Raw genomic sequence first — 16,050 nt, 5'->3', positions numbered from 1 at the left:
TTCTGTTGAACTAAGATGTGAACTTAATAAGTAAGCTCCCAGAGTAACCCTCTTTTATGTAACAGTTAAGTGATAAGTTGACTGAAGACTTTTTGGAAAGTGTCAGAATATGACAACAGGACAAAATAGATTCAGCCTGGTCTTCTTTATTCAACATTTACAACTTTAATGGAAAAGAACAGAGTTCATAAGTAACTTTTGAGTGATCAACAAAGTACTATTTAGTAAATTTTTGGAGTTCTGTATTTTACTGGTTATCTAATGACTATCATGGGAAAGTCTTGGCCCACCAGGGTGCCTATGAAATCCTTTCATGAGAAGGGAATGACTTCAGCCTGCACTGGTAAAATAAGAGGATCTGACTTGAGGGTTTCTTTTTCTTTCTATGTTGTCTTTCTGATTTATTCTGTCACCTCTTCCAAAAAGATTACAGGGGTATTTTTCATCTGAAGAAGTCTAGTTTATAAAATATAAAAAACAAAACATCTACAGCTTAGAGCCAGCACAGTGTCTGAAATAACAAACAAAATAACTCAATTCCACCCAAGGATAAGTCACACTCAAGTAGGACTGCAAACTCGAATGTCCACAGAGACTGGGCAGGTGGTCCTCTTTCTACTCTGCACAATGTCTTTTGCAAAACTAGTGCTTAAAGCCATGGCCATTTTATAAAATGATTTTGTGGGGCAGGAATTTGGGCAGAGCTCATCCCAGGGGTTCTTCTGGCCAGTGATGCCCATGTGGGTTTGGTGGTATTCAGCTGTCAGACTGACTGATCTGAGGGCGCAGGACAGCTTCCCTCCCATGCGGTGCTCCTAGGCGGGGACGGCTGGAGCTGGGCCTATGCCTACATCAGGCCCCTCTAGCAAGCAGGGTCAGGCCGGTTGGACATCTCACATGGTAAATCATGACGTGGACAAAGAATGTTCCGGGAGACTTGGATGGAAGCTTCCAGCCATTTATGATCTGGCCTCGCAGTCCCAGAACATTTCTTCTAGTGCATTTTCTGGGTAACACAAACACCAAGCCCAGATTCAAGGGGGGAATGAACTAAACTTTAGCTCTCAGTGAGAGGGGAAGCAAAGGGCTTGAGACTCTATTTTAAAATGATTTTTTCATATATATATTTATATATTTACATATGTACATTTATATATATATTTACATATATATTTATGTATATCCTTTACTCTTAAGGCAAAAGAGTACAGTATGTATTTGTGGCAGGATATATGAGAGACTGTTAAGTATTAGCCCTGAAGCATGAAACTATGACTCCAGGCTGGGAGGGAGACTTTTACTTTTCATTTTATTTCACTGTAATTCAAGGTTTTTGCCATTTGTGTATATGACTTGAGAATTTTTTGAGAATTAGTTTAATATGCAAATAAATTAGAGAATAATAAATATTATTCAATAATAAATATTAATAAATTTCAATAGTATTTTAAATGTAATATTAAAAGTATTAATAATAAACATTGGAGAATAAATATCTCTAATAAATTAGAGAATAATAAAGGTAATCTATAGGATTTTTTTTTAGTATTGTTACTATTTCCTTTCTAAGGTGTCTATACAGATCAGAACTGTCTGCAATAGTATTTTAGATTCACAGCTATACAAGAACTAACTGTGGACTATTTTTTGTGCACCAGCTTGGATTTGGAGATAAAAGAATATATTTAATTATGAATAATTTATAAAGAAAACCTGTTTCTAGAAATAACATAGATCAAAGTCAGTGCTTCATTTCAACTCATGATTTAATTCATCTTGGAGCTCTCTTTCTGAAAGATAATGAGCTACAAGTTTTAATTTTAAAAAACCCACCAGATCATTGTGCTGTTAGGACCGTTATCATTGTCTTCCCCAGCCTGATCCTCATGGTCCTTACTGAAATGTGTTAAATGTTTTTAGTGAGATCATTTCACAGCAGCATTTGGTTAAAATACATACGGAAACTCTTTTTAATACCAATGCCTTCTGGAGAGACAGACAGATTTTGTCCTAAGGAAACTGGATTTTTCCATAAAAGAATATTGTACAATTATTCCCAAATTCAAGGGTAATATCCTAAACCCAAAGGCTTTATTCTTTACTTTTGGATTTGTGTTACATATGTGGATCTCAAACTGGATATAATTTTAGTGACTCATTCAAGCCCTCTCAATTTACAGATAAAAAAGTTTACCTTGTTAAATTCTTTCAAGATAATGGCTCTTACACTTGAGTACACATCACAGTTACGCTGATGGCTTATTAAACACAGATTGCTGGCTCCATCTCCCAAGTTTCTGATTTTGTGGGTTGAGGTGGGGTCTGAGAATCTGCCTTTCCAACAAGTTTCTGGGTAATCCTAATGCTTTGGGCTTGAGGATCACAATTTGACAACCACTATTTTAATGTAACTCCTTCTCTGGAGGGTTTCTTTTCCTCTTTTAGGTAAAACTGTCAAATGTGCTGTTTTTATATTTTTTTAACTTGATCATTACTTAACTGGACTCTGTATGTTTCTCTATTTCAACTTTCTAAGAAAAACACACATACCCCTGACGTTTTCTCTAAGTTGGTCCCATTTTTCTTTAAATTTTGGATCGCTAAGACTGAAAGTTCTGCCACAAATAGTCACAAAGATGAACACCAATTAACCTGTTCTCTGTTCTTGCTCATGTGCTTCGCTCTAATCCGTGGAGCTCACCCTCTTGTAGGTGTTTGAGAATAGGCTCAGGTACACTTCATGTTCAGATCTACGTTTTGATGTGTCACATAAGATATCTCTTGAGATTCCTGTGGTTTGCTGTGCTGAGCATGACTCGACTTGAAGGTTTTGAATGACTACTGCCTTAAACAGAATAAGCCTTCCTTGGTGACCCATTGGAAACAGGTTTGTGATCATCCTTTGTTCCACAGGAGCAATTGTCTTCACATCAACACATTAATGTATTTTGAAAATGAGCCCAAGGCTATAAATAAATAAAGCAGATGAGGGTTGAATTGCTCAGGTATTGCCCCAAAGGAGAGAGAGTATAAAAGGAGAGAGCACAGTGCGATTCGAGGCAGCCCACTTCTTTCAAACTTACGCAGCGCCTGCTCTGTAACAAAGACCAGGCTGGGCCTCTGACCACACACACCCTGCACACTCTGGCCAGCGTGCATCCTCATTCACCCTGATGTGCTGCCATTTAAGAAACGACTTTAAAATACCTACTTCTGATATCTGTCCCAAGACTATTGTGGCATCCTGCCTTGTCTTAGTTGGCTTGGGTTTCCATAACAAGATACCTTGTTAAATTCTTTCAAGGTAATGGCTCTTACACTTGAGTAGTTTAGACAACAAACATATTTTTCTCACAGTCCTGGGGTCTGCAAAGTCCAAGATCAAGGTCTAGAAAGGTTTGGTTTTTAGCACAAGCTCTCGTTCCGCTCTGCAGATGGCCTCCTTCTTGCTGTGTATTTACACGGCTTTTCTTAGTGTGTGTACGTGGTGGGGGAGATAGGAAATGAGGGCACTGATCCCATCAGGAGGGCCCAGCTTCATGACCTCATCTAGCCATAGTCACCTCACAAGGGTTCCACCCCCAAACTCCGTTCCACTGGGGTTTCAGGCTTCAGCATAAGAATTTGGGGGATACAAGCTTGTCAGCCTATAAGGTGCCTATTGTTTGCTTAGCCAGTTCCAGAGTTAGCGATCACTGCTCATCATGCCTCTCCTCACTGATGTTCCCCCTTCTTTGGGATTTGTCTCACGCTGTCATCAGCGCTGTTTTGGAGCAAGAAGCAATGAGTGGTTTTATTGGGCTCTTAAATGAGCATCCTCAGCTACTGCCCTTGCCAGAAGCTTCTCGGATAAATTTAATTAGCACAGATTTAGGGCCTGCTTTTTCTTGATTCTAATTTCCCAAGTAGTTTCTTGAGTTCAGTATTGATTCCTGTTTTACAATAACATGACTATTGTCCAGATAGAAAACCCTGGAAGATAGTTTTTCTAAGTGCATCTTGAAATGAATCTGAAAATGCGAGAGTTTCTTTAGGCATTTTTGGGGGTTGTGATCCATGGAGTGATCCTGTACTTGTGTTCTACAAATTGACAGCAGAAAAGTATTACAGACATCACACACTGTACATCTAAACTTTATTGAACTATTTAAGCAATATCTTTTCTGTTAAACTGGAAATCTTAAAAGTTAGTATAAAAGAGTTGCTACAGTGTCACAAATTGGTTATTCTGATGAGGCCGTTTTTACAAGTAAAAAGAATTAAAAATGGAGACATAAGAAAGAGACAAAGAATAGAGGCAGGAACCACATGCTAACGACTTTAAAATTGAAGATAGTTTTCTTTGTGGAAAAAGACCTATACCTCTCCCCAAATGTTCACCTCATACTTCCTTGCATCACTGAGAATTCTGTATCCTTTAATTTCAACAGAAAACCAAGCCCTTGATGACAGAATTCTCGGTAAAGTCCACCATTATTTCTCGTTATGCCTTCACCACGGTTTCCTGCAAAATGCTGAACAGAGCTTCTGAGGACCAGGATTTTGAGTTCCAGATGCAGATTCCAGCTGCAGCTTTTATAACTAACTTCACCATGTAGGTGACACACTGGTTAGAGAGAGATTTCTATGTGGGTGGTCAGAGTGGGCCTGAGATGAGGTGAGGGTCATAGCCTCTTACTGAGAATTTATTTCCCATTAAGAATATGGATCCTTATATATGGCTTAGAAGGTTGCCTTCTTTCTTTCTTTCTTTCTTTCTTTCTTTCTTTCTTTCTTTCTTTCTTTCTTTCCTTCCTTCCTTCCTTCCTTCCTTCTTTTTCTTTCTTTCTTTCCTTCATTCTTTCTTTTCTTTCTTTCCTTCCTTCCTTCCTTCCTTCTTTCCTTTCTTCCTTCCTTCTTTCCTTCCCTTTTCCTTTTTCCTTCCTTTTTCTCCTTTTTTCCCTTTCCATTCTCTTTTGTTCTAGTCTTCCCTCCTTCCTTTCCTTTTTCTTTTCCTCCATCCTGGTCCAGTCTGGGCCAGGTACTCTTCAAGAGGATTGGTAAACTTCTATTAAAAAAGTTTCTTTGCTCCAGAAATTCTAGTGGGGAGAAATTGTCAATGAATTAATAGATTAACAAAGGAGATAATTTTAGACAGTAGTAAATGTAACAGTATAAAGATAGCAAATAGGATCTAGAGCAACTTTCATAGCAGGGAAAGCAGGGAGATGCCTTGAACCATGGTTGAATGGAGACCTGAGCAAATAGCACGAAACCCTTGATATACTAAGTTGAATATATTTCCTCTTTTTCTGGTCCAAGAGATAAAGATAAACAAAACAGGGTAGGTGTTTGGGTTTAGGTTTTGGTGTGGGCAAGATTTAAGTTGGAGAATCTTCATGAAAGTTTAAAGAGATCTTGTGATTTTTCTACTGGAGAATCATAGAGGCTCCTGGCTGGGTCTCACCATTTGGACCTGTTGAAAATTGCCCTAGAGTGAAATGAATGATTCAAGGCTGGTGCTTCAATCTGGAATGCACCCTCTCTGCATATCCAAGAGGCAAATAAAACTGTTTTCTGGGGTTGCCATGGTTTTGAACTCCATGTTTGAATTTGTCTTGGAACTGCGTGCTGTTAACACAGCTGTCTCTTGGGTTTCAGGCTTATTGGAGACAAGGTATATCAGGGTGAGATTACAGAAAGAGGAAAGAAGAACGGGGATAGGGTAAAGGAGAAAAGGAATAAAACCACAGAGGATAGTGGGTAAGTATTGTTTAATTAAGGGGTTCAAATCCAATGAAGCAAAGTGTCACACTTTCTGCCCCTTTGCCTGCTTAGCTTTTCATTTTCTCCAAATATTTTTATTTTTGATTCAAATAATAAATATATCTTATTAACAGTATAGTAGATAAACATGTATAATAAAAGAGAAAATCTTCCTCTGCCTGTTGCTTAGTTTTCCCTAACAACATTTGCTTCTAATATTTCTGGTCTTCTTTGTAATTACCTAACTCTAACTTGTACAATAATGTTGCTTTTTCTTGATTTCTTAATAAAAATAAGATATTATTTGTTGACCCTTTTCTGTGAAGGAAGAGCATTTAGTAAATTTATAATAGTTCTGTCACTGCATTCTACATTTTTATATTATTTTATTTCTTCTTCCATCAGTAAAGAGTTTAGAATATTTTAACTACCCGTAGTTTCTTAAGTGATCACAGTCTACCTTTCACTCTGACTCTCTTATTTCCTGTGAGCATCTTTTGTAATGTAATCATTTATGTTCACACAGTCAGTTATTAACATTTCAATTCTAGTCTGTAATGATCCTTGCAGTCTGTCTCTAGCCTGAACCTGAACATTTAAAAATCAATAAATAGTATTTGTTTTCAATGACTGTGTAAATCACATTAACTGCAGAGCCATCTGGTACACTAATGTGTACCAGCCCAACATGAAGGTCTCTATTCTCTTTGCAGAAAAGTGACTTAGATAGTGGTGTGATCTCATAAACCTGATTTTGTTCTTTAATAAAAGAGCAGAGCTTCGAGCTAGTTCTCTAAAATCATAGTCCATCAAAATTGCGCTGTTGGATCTTGTTAGTTAGTGAGAATGCAGTATCTCACTCTTGCCTGGAGGACCTGAGCTGTGGGTTTGCTTTGACACAGAAAAGCATCAGAGGTCCCTAGCATCAGAAAGAGCTTTTCAGACACAACATTCCACATGTATCTTAGTGCTACAGCTGCCAGAGACACAGAATCCTAAGTCTTGTTCAAGGTACAGGCTGACATTCATGGCTTTACACACAGCCCTGCTTTGCTTCCACCCTGTCCAGACACTGCTTCCTTGAACTTTTGCTTGACTACACTCCGCCCTTCCCCCAGCCCTGTAATAACCCTGTCTCTTCCTTTGTTTGATGAGATGCCTCGGTATGTGGTCTCCCTTGCTGCAGCAAATTATTAAAACCTCACTTTGTTGAGTTACAGCTCTGTGCCAAGTTGTCTGCATTGAAATTATTCAGAATCATGCCACAGTTTAGTTGAGTTTTACCGTAATGGGTTTATCTGTCACTTCTTTTTCATTCATTTTGTGTGGTGCCCAGTGAAACTTTCCCATCTTAATATCTGTATCTTTTTAGGTTCCTGGAAAGAGGAATACAGGAAGCCTGTCAGCTTAGTTATTCATTCATACGTGGGCTTGGAATGATCTTCCTTTATTTGGTGCCCTGTCTCACTTCTGAACTCACAGAACCCACAGAACCCACAGTCTGCAGTTTCTCTGAGAGTCTTCTAACAGCTTCTTCCAGCGTGTTCTGGGCTCAGGCGTTCTTTCTCTGTGCAGTCTCCATCTTCGAAACTTTCTGCACTGTCTTCTACGCTAAGAGCCGCCCCTCCCACCCTTAATCTTTGGCGGTCAGTCTGCCATCTTGCCTCAGAGAGCTCCAACTACTGAAAGCATTTGGAATAGTTGGTATTTTGTAAGTGTTATTGACAAACCCGTAGCCAACCTTATAGAAAAAAGAAAAGAAAAAACTCAAATTCATGCAATAAGGAATGAAAAGGGTGAAATCACTACAGATCCTATAGAAATTCAAAAGCTCATCAATACCTACTTTGAAAATCTTACTCCCGTAGGATAAAAAACTCAGAAGAAATGGACAGATTCCTAGATATGTACAAATTACCAGTGTTATTTCCTTTTTAGACATGTCTGCTAAATTTTACCAAGGTGCAAAAACATAATAATGTATTAGCACATAAAAGTCAGAATTCGTTAACCATCCCTGTAAAGGGCTGATCTTGATGCACAGCTGGACTCCAAAGCTCCCTCTCCTAAGTCCACCCTCTTAACCACCCACTTCCCAGGGATCTGTCCCAGGGCCAGGCAGAGGGGCCCTCAGTCTTTTTTTTTTTTTTTTTTCCGGTACGGGGAATCAAACTCACTACCTTGCGCTTGTCAGGCAGGCGCTTTTGCCACTGAGCTAAATCCCCAGCCCCAAATGAAGCTGGCATTTTTTAAAGTCCCCCGCCCCGCCCCGCCCCGCCCCGCCCCATACTGGGAATCGAACTTACGACCTCGCGTTTGCCAGGCAGGCGCTGTGCGGCTGAGCTAAATCCCCAGCCCCTCCCTCAATCTTTGAATTCTCCGCTCTTCAGGATCCTTGGGTGCTTGGTAACCATCCTCTAGCTCTGGTCTTTGCTTCTTCCAGAACTAACTTATTTTCCTTTCTAAGAATGCACCCTGCCTCCCATGGGCCTTCCTGGCACGCTGGTGTCCAGCAGGTGTCTGCGGGCACAAGGGAGCTTGCTTTTCTCGTTCTGAGCCCTACCTGCAGCGCCTTTTGTCCCCCTGACAGGGCTGAGGGCACCGACACCTTCAGAGCCTCTCTGGTGATTCCCAGCAAGGACAAGGCCGCCTTCCTCCTGAGTTACGAGGAGCTCCTGCAGAGGCGCCTGGGCAAGTACGAGCACAGCATCAGCGTGCGGCCGCAGCAGCTGGTGGGGAGGCTGACGGTGGACGTGACGGTGCTGGAGAGCTCGGGCCTCGTGGCCCTGCAGGTGCTGCCGCTGCGCCGCAGCAGGCAGAAGGGCGGCGCGCGGGCGGACGGTGAGTCCTGGGCGGCACAGGGTTGTGACTTCTCCGGGCGGCCGCAGGCTGCGGAGAAAGCCCCACAACACACAGCAGCCTTCAACCAAGGCTTTGAGTTTCTGCGGAAACTGGAAAGACAGCAACAAAGCAAACATAGTGTCTTGTACAGTTTTATTTTTAAAGAGCTAGGTCTATGAGGAGACTGAAGGAATGAATGTTTTTAAACTGAGATAGAAATCCCGCTCTGGGGAATCTGTCCGGCGAAGCATTTAAACATTGTGGATGTTACGTACAGGAACCTGCCTGATAATATTTTGTAGTATGTAATAAAAATATTCCATCAGCATAAATATTCAACAATATGGAAGGCATTAGTAAAATACACTGATAAAAACAACTTGGCACGTGACCACAAAAAAACAAAATTGTACATACAGTATAAAGTCAAATATGTTAATTATGTTAAATACAAAATAAAAGATAAAAGGTAAAAGATAAAAAATTCTATGAAATAGTTATATCACGGGCATAGATGGAATTATAGGATTGCCTCCTAAAAATTTGTTTTTCAACATTCAACAATGTTACAGGCTTTGTGTGTGTGTGTGTGTGTGTAGCTGGGGCTTGAACTCAGTCTTCTGCATGGTAGGTACCTACTCTACTATGGAGCTGTGTCACTAGCCCCTTTTCCTTAAATTAAAAAATGAAAAATATGTACTTTAGATTTGATTTAAGATACGGACATTTTGGTTCATTAGCAAAATCACCGAGTTTAGGTTTTTCTCAAATTCTGATTTTTAAAATAGAATTTCATTTATCAAAATGATTATGAAACAGTCAATATAGTCTAGTCTTAATCACCAGTATTTTAAACTAAGTTCATATTAAATGTTTTCTTGTTTTGGGTACTATGATTAATATACCAGTAAGGATTAATGTCAAATGGATGATGAGGCAGATAGATTAAACCTTGTACAAGGACTGGAATGTCATCGTTTCAGTTAACTGTGATGTTTTGGGCAGGGAAATGGTAAATGATGGCCAAGGAAGAGAAATGTGCAGAATCTGAACAGAGAGAGATTGTAGAGCAGGCTGGAGGAGCTTCATGGACAAAGATGCCTGTCGAGAAGACCGGAAGGAGAAAAGGGAAATGGTTAGACAAGTGGAATAAGACAGTGTGGGTATTTAACGTAGAGCAAAATATATGTAAGGCTTGGAGCTGGTATGCGGAAGAGCAAACAGTCTGGAAGAAATGCTTCCTCACCCAGCGTACCGTTTAGCTAATGACTTTGCATGTGAGGGGTTGTTCACCCTCAAAGGCTAAGTGTCCCTTGCCTCTGCGTAGATTCAAGTCCTTTGCTACATGTGGACACCTAAAGCTGGACTTGACACTTGCAATCCATATCTAACTGAGAAAACAAAATTATAGCCAAGGGCTCGGCCTTCAGAAATAACATGAGATACAACACACTGGTCTTTTACTTTTTATGGAAAAAATACACCAGTCTTGAATGATGTTGGTGGTATTTATATTGTTAATGGATTTTAGCTCAGTTATTGACCATTATCTTGAAAGAAATTGCTGCAATCACGTAAGACCAGTTGCACATCTGTAAAACAGGTATGATTGCTATCTTATATGGTCATGGTGAAGTATTAGTGGGTATAAAGCAACTGGCCCAGATTAAGAGCTTAATGATTGCTAAATATTATTATTACTACTATCATTTTTATGATCACCTGTTTGCTTTTTCCTATGAGAATGTTATAAGATCATAGTGCCTTTGCAGGCAGGAAGAGTCTCATTACCTTTGTCTCCTTGTGGAATTTAATTCAGTGCCTTTTAAATAGCCCATCACTAACTGAGTGTCTTCAAATCTGAGAAGAAAAGCAAATACACGCATGCACACACACATTGGAGAATGTTTTAAAATTTCATTTCTCTCCAATTATAATCTAAAGGGAAATTTTCCCATATAAAACCATAGAAAAGTAGTATTTTTTGCAGAGAGAAGAAGGCAGTCAGAGTTGGCAGGATCTCGCGGGAGGACAGGGTATCGGGAGTTATGTCAGGGGTGAATGTTTAGGGACGGTAAACCTGTTTGTAGGAAGGAGGTTCTGAGGGCACCCACACTGTAGAATGAAATGCATGTGCTTTGCCTAATTTTCAAACTACTGTGGTTCTCCAGAGCTGTGTGCATGTTGTGGAGTGTATTTATGTGTTTTGTGTTGCATTACAGTTGTTGGCTGAAAAGTTGCTTACTGTTTATATTCAGTGCCTGTTACTATCTCAGAGGAATGTTTCCGGACTATTGATCTCCTGGGATCTGTTTATTTTTAAGAAGATTGTTTTCCTAACTCTTTGTACCAGAGCAGATCCTTTTCCTTCCAGAATGTGGAGATTTCACAAGTGTTTCCCAGAGCCCAGTGCGGGGGACTAATTCCCTCTTTGCTACTTCTATTTCCATCTTTTTTTTTGCTCAGCTGGTATTATTCCTGCAAAATGGTAGCCTCAGCCATGTGCAGCACAGGATGTTATGATTTTGTCTGGACACCACAGCATGTTTCCAAAAGAAATTCAGGGTAGAGATCAAACTAAGGTTGGGCTTGCAACAGACATGCGCTGTAGCTGTGTGTAAGTGGCCCAGGCCACCTGCGTCTGGCTGGGGTTAAGAAATCAGACTTCTGCCAATTGTCTAAGCAAATCTCTGACCACCGGAGTCACTTTCATCCTAAGGGATGCAATTCTGGGTAAGGACTACTATGTGTTAGGTACTAGACTAAGCACTTTGCATATAGTGCTGTCTCACTCAATCTTTGTGATAACCCTCTTAGGTTATATTTTTCATCCTCATTTTACTTATGATGAAGCTACAGTTTGCTGAGGGTCAGAAATATGGATGGCATCTCATATCTATTTATTACTAGAAACAAAATGTAAGAGTAGATCGATCTGACTCCGAGTTCATGTCCTTACCTTCTCACTAAGTAGAAGACTGAAAATTGTATGAATTCAAATTCTAAGTCACTTCATAGTTAAATATAAAAATAAAGACAGGCTAGTAATCAGTATAATCTATTTTTGCCTCAATTTACTTGCCTGGTGGGTCAGAATTGGATCCCTGTCTATTGACTTCTTATCAGTGTGACAGTCAATTTTGTGAGATATAACTTGGAAGCTAAAGCGTTATAATTTCTATATTATTAAAATAGTAAACACATGTAGATGGCTCAAAGATCTACAGGCTTTCAAATTGGTACAGTAAAGACAAGACTCCCTCTCTGTTCTGTCCTCCTGCAGTCCACTCTCTTAGTCCTTCTCCCTTAAGATATTCTGACGCATTGTGGGTTCGGTGGAGCAGGGTATGGCCACACATCGCTTAATGATGGGAATGTCCTGAGATCTCTCTCTTTAAGCTATTTGTCATTATTTGAACATCAAAGAGCATCCTTGCACAGCCTAGGTCAGTCACATTCCATGTAGAAGAGATGTATGAGGCTGCTTCCAGAGCAATATAGCATGCTGTTTTACAGTGAAAGTCTTTTTAAAGGAGAAGGAATATACTCTAAAATAATGGTAAAAGTATAGTACAGTAAACAGTAGATTTGTAAGCCAGAAGCATAGCTATTTATTTTCATTATCAAGTAGTATGTACCATATATAATTGTATGGGAGGGTGATACAATATACAATGAATGTTTATTAAACTGTATTACAGTAAAACATACTTTCCATTAATAGTCTTCAAAATACTTTGCTTTGAACACACTTATCCAATCATTCTTGCTACTTTTTGAAGCGGTTCTAGAAGCCCTCCTCCATGCGTGTCTTTATGAATTGTGATCAAAACTGTAGTGCACGCTGCTGCTGAGTGCCATCCAGTGGAAAGGCGGGCTCATAAAAACGTTACGGTGTGTCCTCATTCACCTTTTTCACCAGATCTGTCACTGTGCAACTTCTGGCTCTTTCCCATGTCAAAATTACTGTGAAAGGTAAATGTTTTAAATTGATTCAGTACATTTAGGCAGCCAAGACAGTGCAACTAGACACTCATGAAAGAGGATTTCCAGAACTGCTTAGGAAAGTGGCAAGAATGATGGGATGAGTGCATTCAACGCAAAGGGGAGTATTTTAAAGGGGATTAGTAGTAATCTGTCTTTTACTATAATAAATTTTTGAATTTAAACATTTGCCACAGTTTTCTGTCACACCTCCTTGTGCTATGTTTCCATGTATGTGGCAGTGCGTAGGTGTGTTTATGGCAGGGTCACCACAAACATGTGGGTAATGAGTTGTACTTGACATGATGACAGTCTTGACCTTACTAGGTGATAGGAAATTTCCAGCTCCCTTAGAATCTTTACAGAACCTCTGCAAATGTGGTCCATCATTGGCCAGAATGTCATTACACAGCACACATCTTTACCTGAAATGAAGCATTTCCTAGAATGTCACAGGGATGCATGATCTTCTGTAGACACAGATGAAACAGATGTTCCAGCGGTGCTATTGGAACAAGGCTGGCTATCCCACTGTCTATCATTATGATTTTATCTTATAAGCTTCCTTCTACCCCACATTTGGCACCTAAATTACTATTCTGGCTATGATTATCATTGTTTTTGGTGGAAAATTTTAATTTATGACTAGATCTTTGATGACTAGTGATAAGATAAAATGGGACAAAATGAGATAAAATGGGAAATGAGATACCTATCCTTTTTTATTACACCTTTGGTTTTCCATCAGTGACTCTCAAACCTAACTATATCCAAGTATAGCCTGGACAGGTAGAAAAAGAAATGCATATGGTGACTCCCACCTCAGATGAGTGACTTAGCGTGGACTGGGGTGGGGTTCAGGGAGCTGTTTGGGGGTGTAATATTCTGTAGGTGTCTATGAAAAGCTTTAAGAATTTAAAAAAATTTAGTTCTTCACAAGTTTAAAGGATAATGTGGAGTAATTTTTCTGCCACAGAGTAGGCACGATTCTACAACTTTATCCTTTATATTCTTTGTTTTGTAATGACATTTTTATTGAGGTTTGATATGCAGAGTACGAAATTTACCCATTTTACAGCTCAGTGCTTTGCAGTGTATTTGCAGCTGGCAGCCATCATCATAATCCAATTTTAGAACATTTGCATCACCCTCAGAACATCTTTGAACCTATTTGCAGCCACTCCCTGCTCCCACCCCAGCCCTAGGTAACCACTCCCTGTCCCTTAGCTTTCTGACAGCTATGCTTTTCAAAGCACCTGAGGTGCTTCTGATGTTTACTAAAGGTTGGGAAACTTTACTTTGGATTTCTGAGCAGAATTTAGGGACACTAACTATGTCAGGAGTCTGACTAAATAAGCAGCTTTCAAATTGAACAAGATTGGTCTTTAATTCCATGGAGTCCTCAGAATAACCTAGCTTTAGATCATTATTAAAATGTATATTGTTTCTCTTTCCCAAAAAATATTTACTTTAAGATGAAGGTCAGTATAGAATTGTGTACACCATAGAAATAACATTTCCCCATATCCAGACTTCTGCTCATCAAGGTGGGAGCTTTAGAGGGAGAACTACCAACAAGAAATCCCAATGCTGCGGGTGTAGTCTTTGTAACTCAGTCTCACCTATTAAGTTAGGGGTCCTCTTTTGGTTACCTTTTCATTGCTAGGACAAAATACCTGACACTCACAAGTTGAAGGAGGAAAGGTTTACTTTAGTTCATAGATTATAGAAGTTTCAGTCCAAGTCAGCTGGCTCCAAGGCAAAGCAGCACGGCAGAGAAGCAGTCCATGGCAGGGTAGGTGGGAAGCAGTGAGACTGCCTTCTTCTTTCCCTGTTTATTCCCTCCAGGCTACAAGGCTATTGGTTAGAGCCACCCACACCCAGGGTGGGTCGTCACTCTTCAGTAAGTCCATTATCCACACTCAGAACTGTGCTTAACCAATTAGTGGACTAGTCCGGTATCACACACCCTTGATCCCCAAAGCCCCACCTATGAGGGCATGAGGCTTTGCAGGACATTTTAGATATAAATTGTAACATTATATTATGTTGGAGAATCCAAATACGATCATTCAGGACAATTTTTATAACAGAAAAGAGCTCCTCTTTCTTAGTTGCTTCCACCCTGGCTTTTTGGACTTGTGGGAATTGTTCTTGCCGGTCTCCCCGGCTCTCACTGTCCCACTGTGAGAGAGCTGCCTCCTACTTCCTTTCAAGTCTGGCATAATGTCGGCCTTGATCCTTTCTGTTTTAAATGGCTGAATTTGCCCAAACTTCAATGGACATTAGAAATGTACAGGGAACTTTTACAAATGTATTGTTCAAATTTCATCTATGCCAAAAACAAATCAGAATTATTGTGCATGGTAGTTTTTAAAGACTTCTTGTGATTCCCAAGTTTAACAAAGTTTGGGGTCTAGATCATAACTTCTTGTGTTGTAGCATCATTTGTCCTTAATTCCTGCCCCTTTGATACTTAAAACCTTCTTCCTGGGCTGCTGTCTCTGTCTCCAGTCCCCGTCCCCGCTAGGGTTTATGAGTAACCTCAGTTCCTCATCTCCATCACAACTGAGAGACTCACGTGATGTTACCTTAACCTGTTATTAAAAGGAAATTTCAGTTCCTGCATCAGGGTGACCTTTGTAACCATTGTCTTATTCTCTTGCCATCTGGCTCCCCGCTAGAGAGGGGCTTCACACTCAAGAGTCCAGCCTAAGGGCTGGGGCGTGGCTCAGTGACGGAGTGCTTGCCTCGCATGTGTGAGGCCTTGGTTCAATCTCCAGCATCACCAAAAACAAAACAAACAACAACCACACAAAAAAGACAGAACAAAACTTTATGTTCTTAAAATAATTCTAAAAAGACAGCCTCCAGAATGGAAGCAAATATTTGCAAAACATATATCTGATAAGAGCCTGGTAGCCGCAGTATACAAAGAATTCTTATAACAACTACATAAGGACAAACTGCACAGTTAAGATACGGGCAAAGGGTTTAAACAGATATTCTTCAGGAAGATAGAAAAATGTCCAGGAAACATAGAAAAGTGCTAAAAACCATGAGTTATTAAGGGAATGTGAACCAAAACCACAACGAGAAACCATTTCACACCAACTGGAGAAAAAGGAAGGAAAATAACAGCGTTGGTCAAGTGTTGATTATACGCTTCGATGAGAATATGAGATTCTTCACTTCTGTGGACAACATTTGGGGTTCCTCAAAAAGTTAAACCATGTGGTCCAGCAATTCTTCTGGGTATATAATCCCAAGGAATTGAAAACAGACGCTCAAATCCGGTATGTGCATAGGGGTATTAAATACAGCAATATTCACAATAGCCCATCGATAGGTGCACGGGTGAACAAAACATGCCGTGTGCACAAAAGGGAATTCACTCAGGCATAAGAAGGAAGGAAGCATGGATTCACATGATCACTGTCTTGGTTACTTTTCTCTCATTGCTGAGACAAAATACCCAAC

At 40.0% G+C, this 16,050-nt stretch overlaps 1 protein-coding gene across 3 annotated transcripts in view; it reads left to right on the top strand.

Annotated features, from left to right (window-relative positions):
* Positions 1-16,050, top strand: part of Itih5 (inter-alpha-trypsin inhibitor heavy chain family, member 5) — an 82,681-nt gene that overhangs the window by 16,184 nt on the left and 50,447 nt on the right. For 2 of the 3 annotated variants that reach the window (XM_005383872.2, XM_013513751.1), the window contains exons 3-5: positions 4,431-4,594; positions 5,641-5,742; positions 8,336-8,586. In XM_005383872.2, the coding sequence (XP_005383929.1) occupies positions 4,431-4,594; positions 5,641-5,742; positions 8,336-8,586 (517 nt within the window). Of the gene's footprint in view, positions 1-1,720; positions 2,888-4,430; positions 4,595-5,640; positions 5,743-8,335; positions 8,587-16,050 lie in introns of those variants that run through there. The other variant, XM_013513750.1, reaches the window with a different exon arrangement.

This window comes from Chinchilla lanigera, unplaced genomic scaffold (assembly GCF_000276665.1).
Source record: "Chinchilla lanigera isolate Chin_1 unplaced genomic scaffold, ChiLan1.0 scaffold00020, whole genome shotgun sequence".
Classification (NCBI taxonomy): domain Eukaryota; kingdom Metazoa; phylum Chordata; class Mammalia; order Rodentia; family Chinchillidae; genus Chinchilla; species Chinchilla lanigera.
Note: the sequence above shows the minus strand (reverse complement) of the source record. Positions and strands in the feature narration are given on the sequence as shown.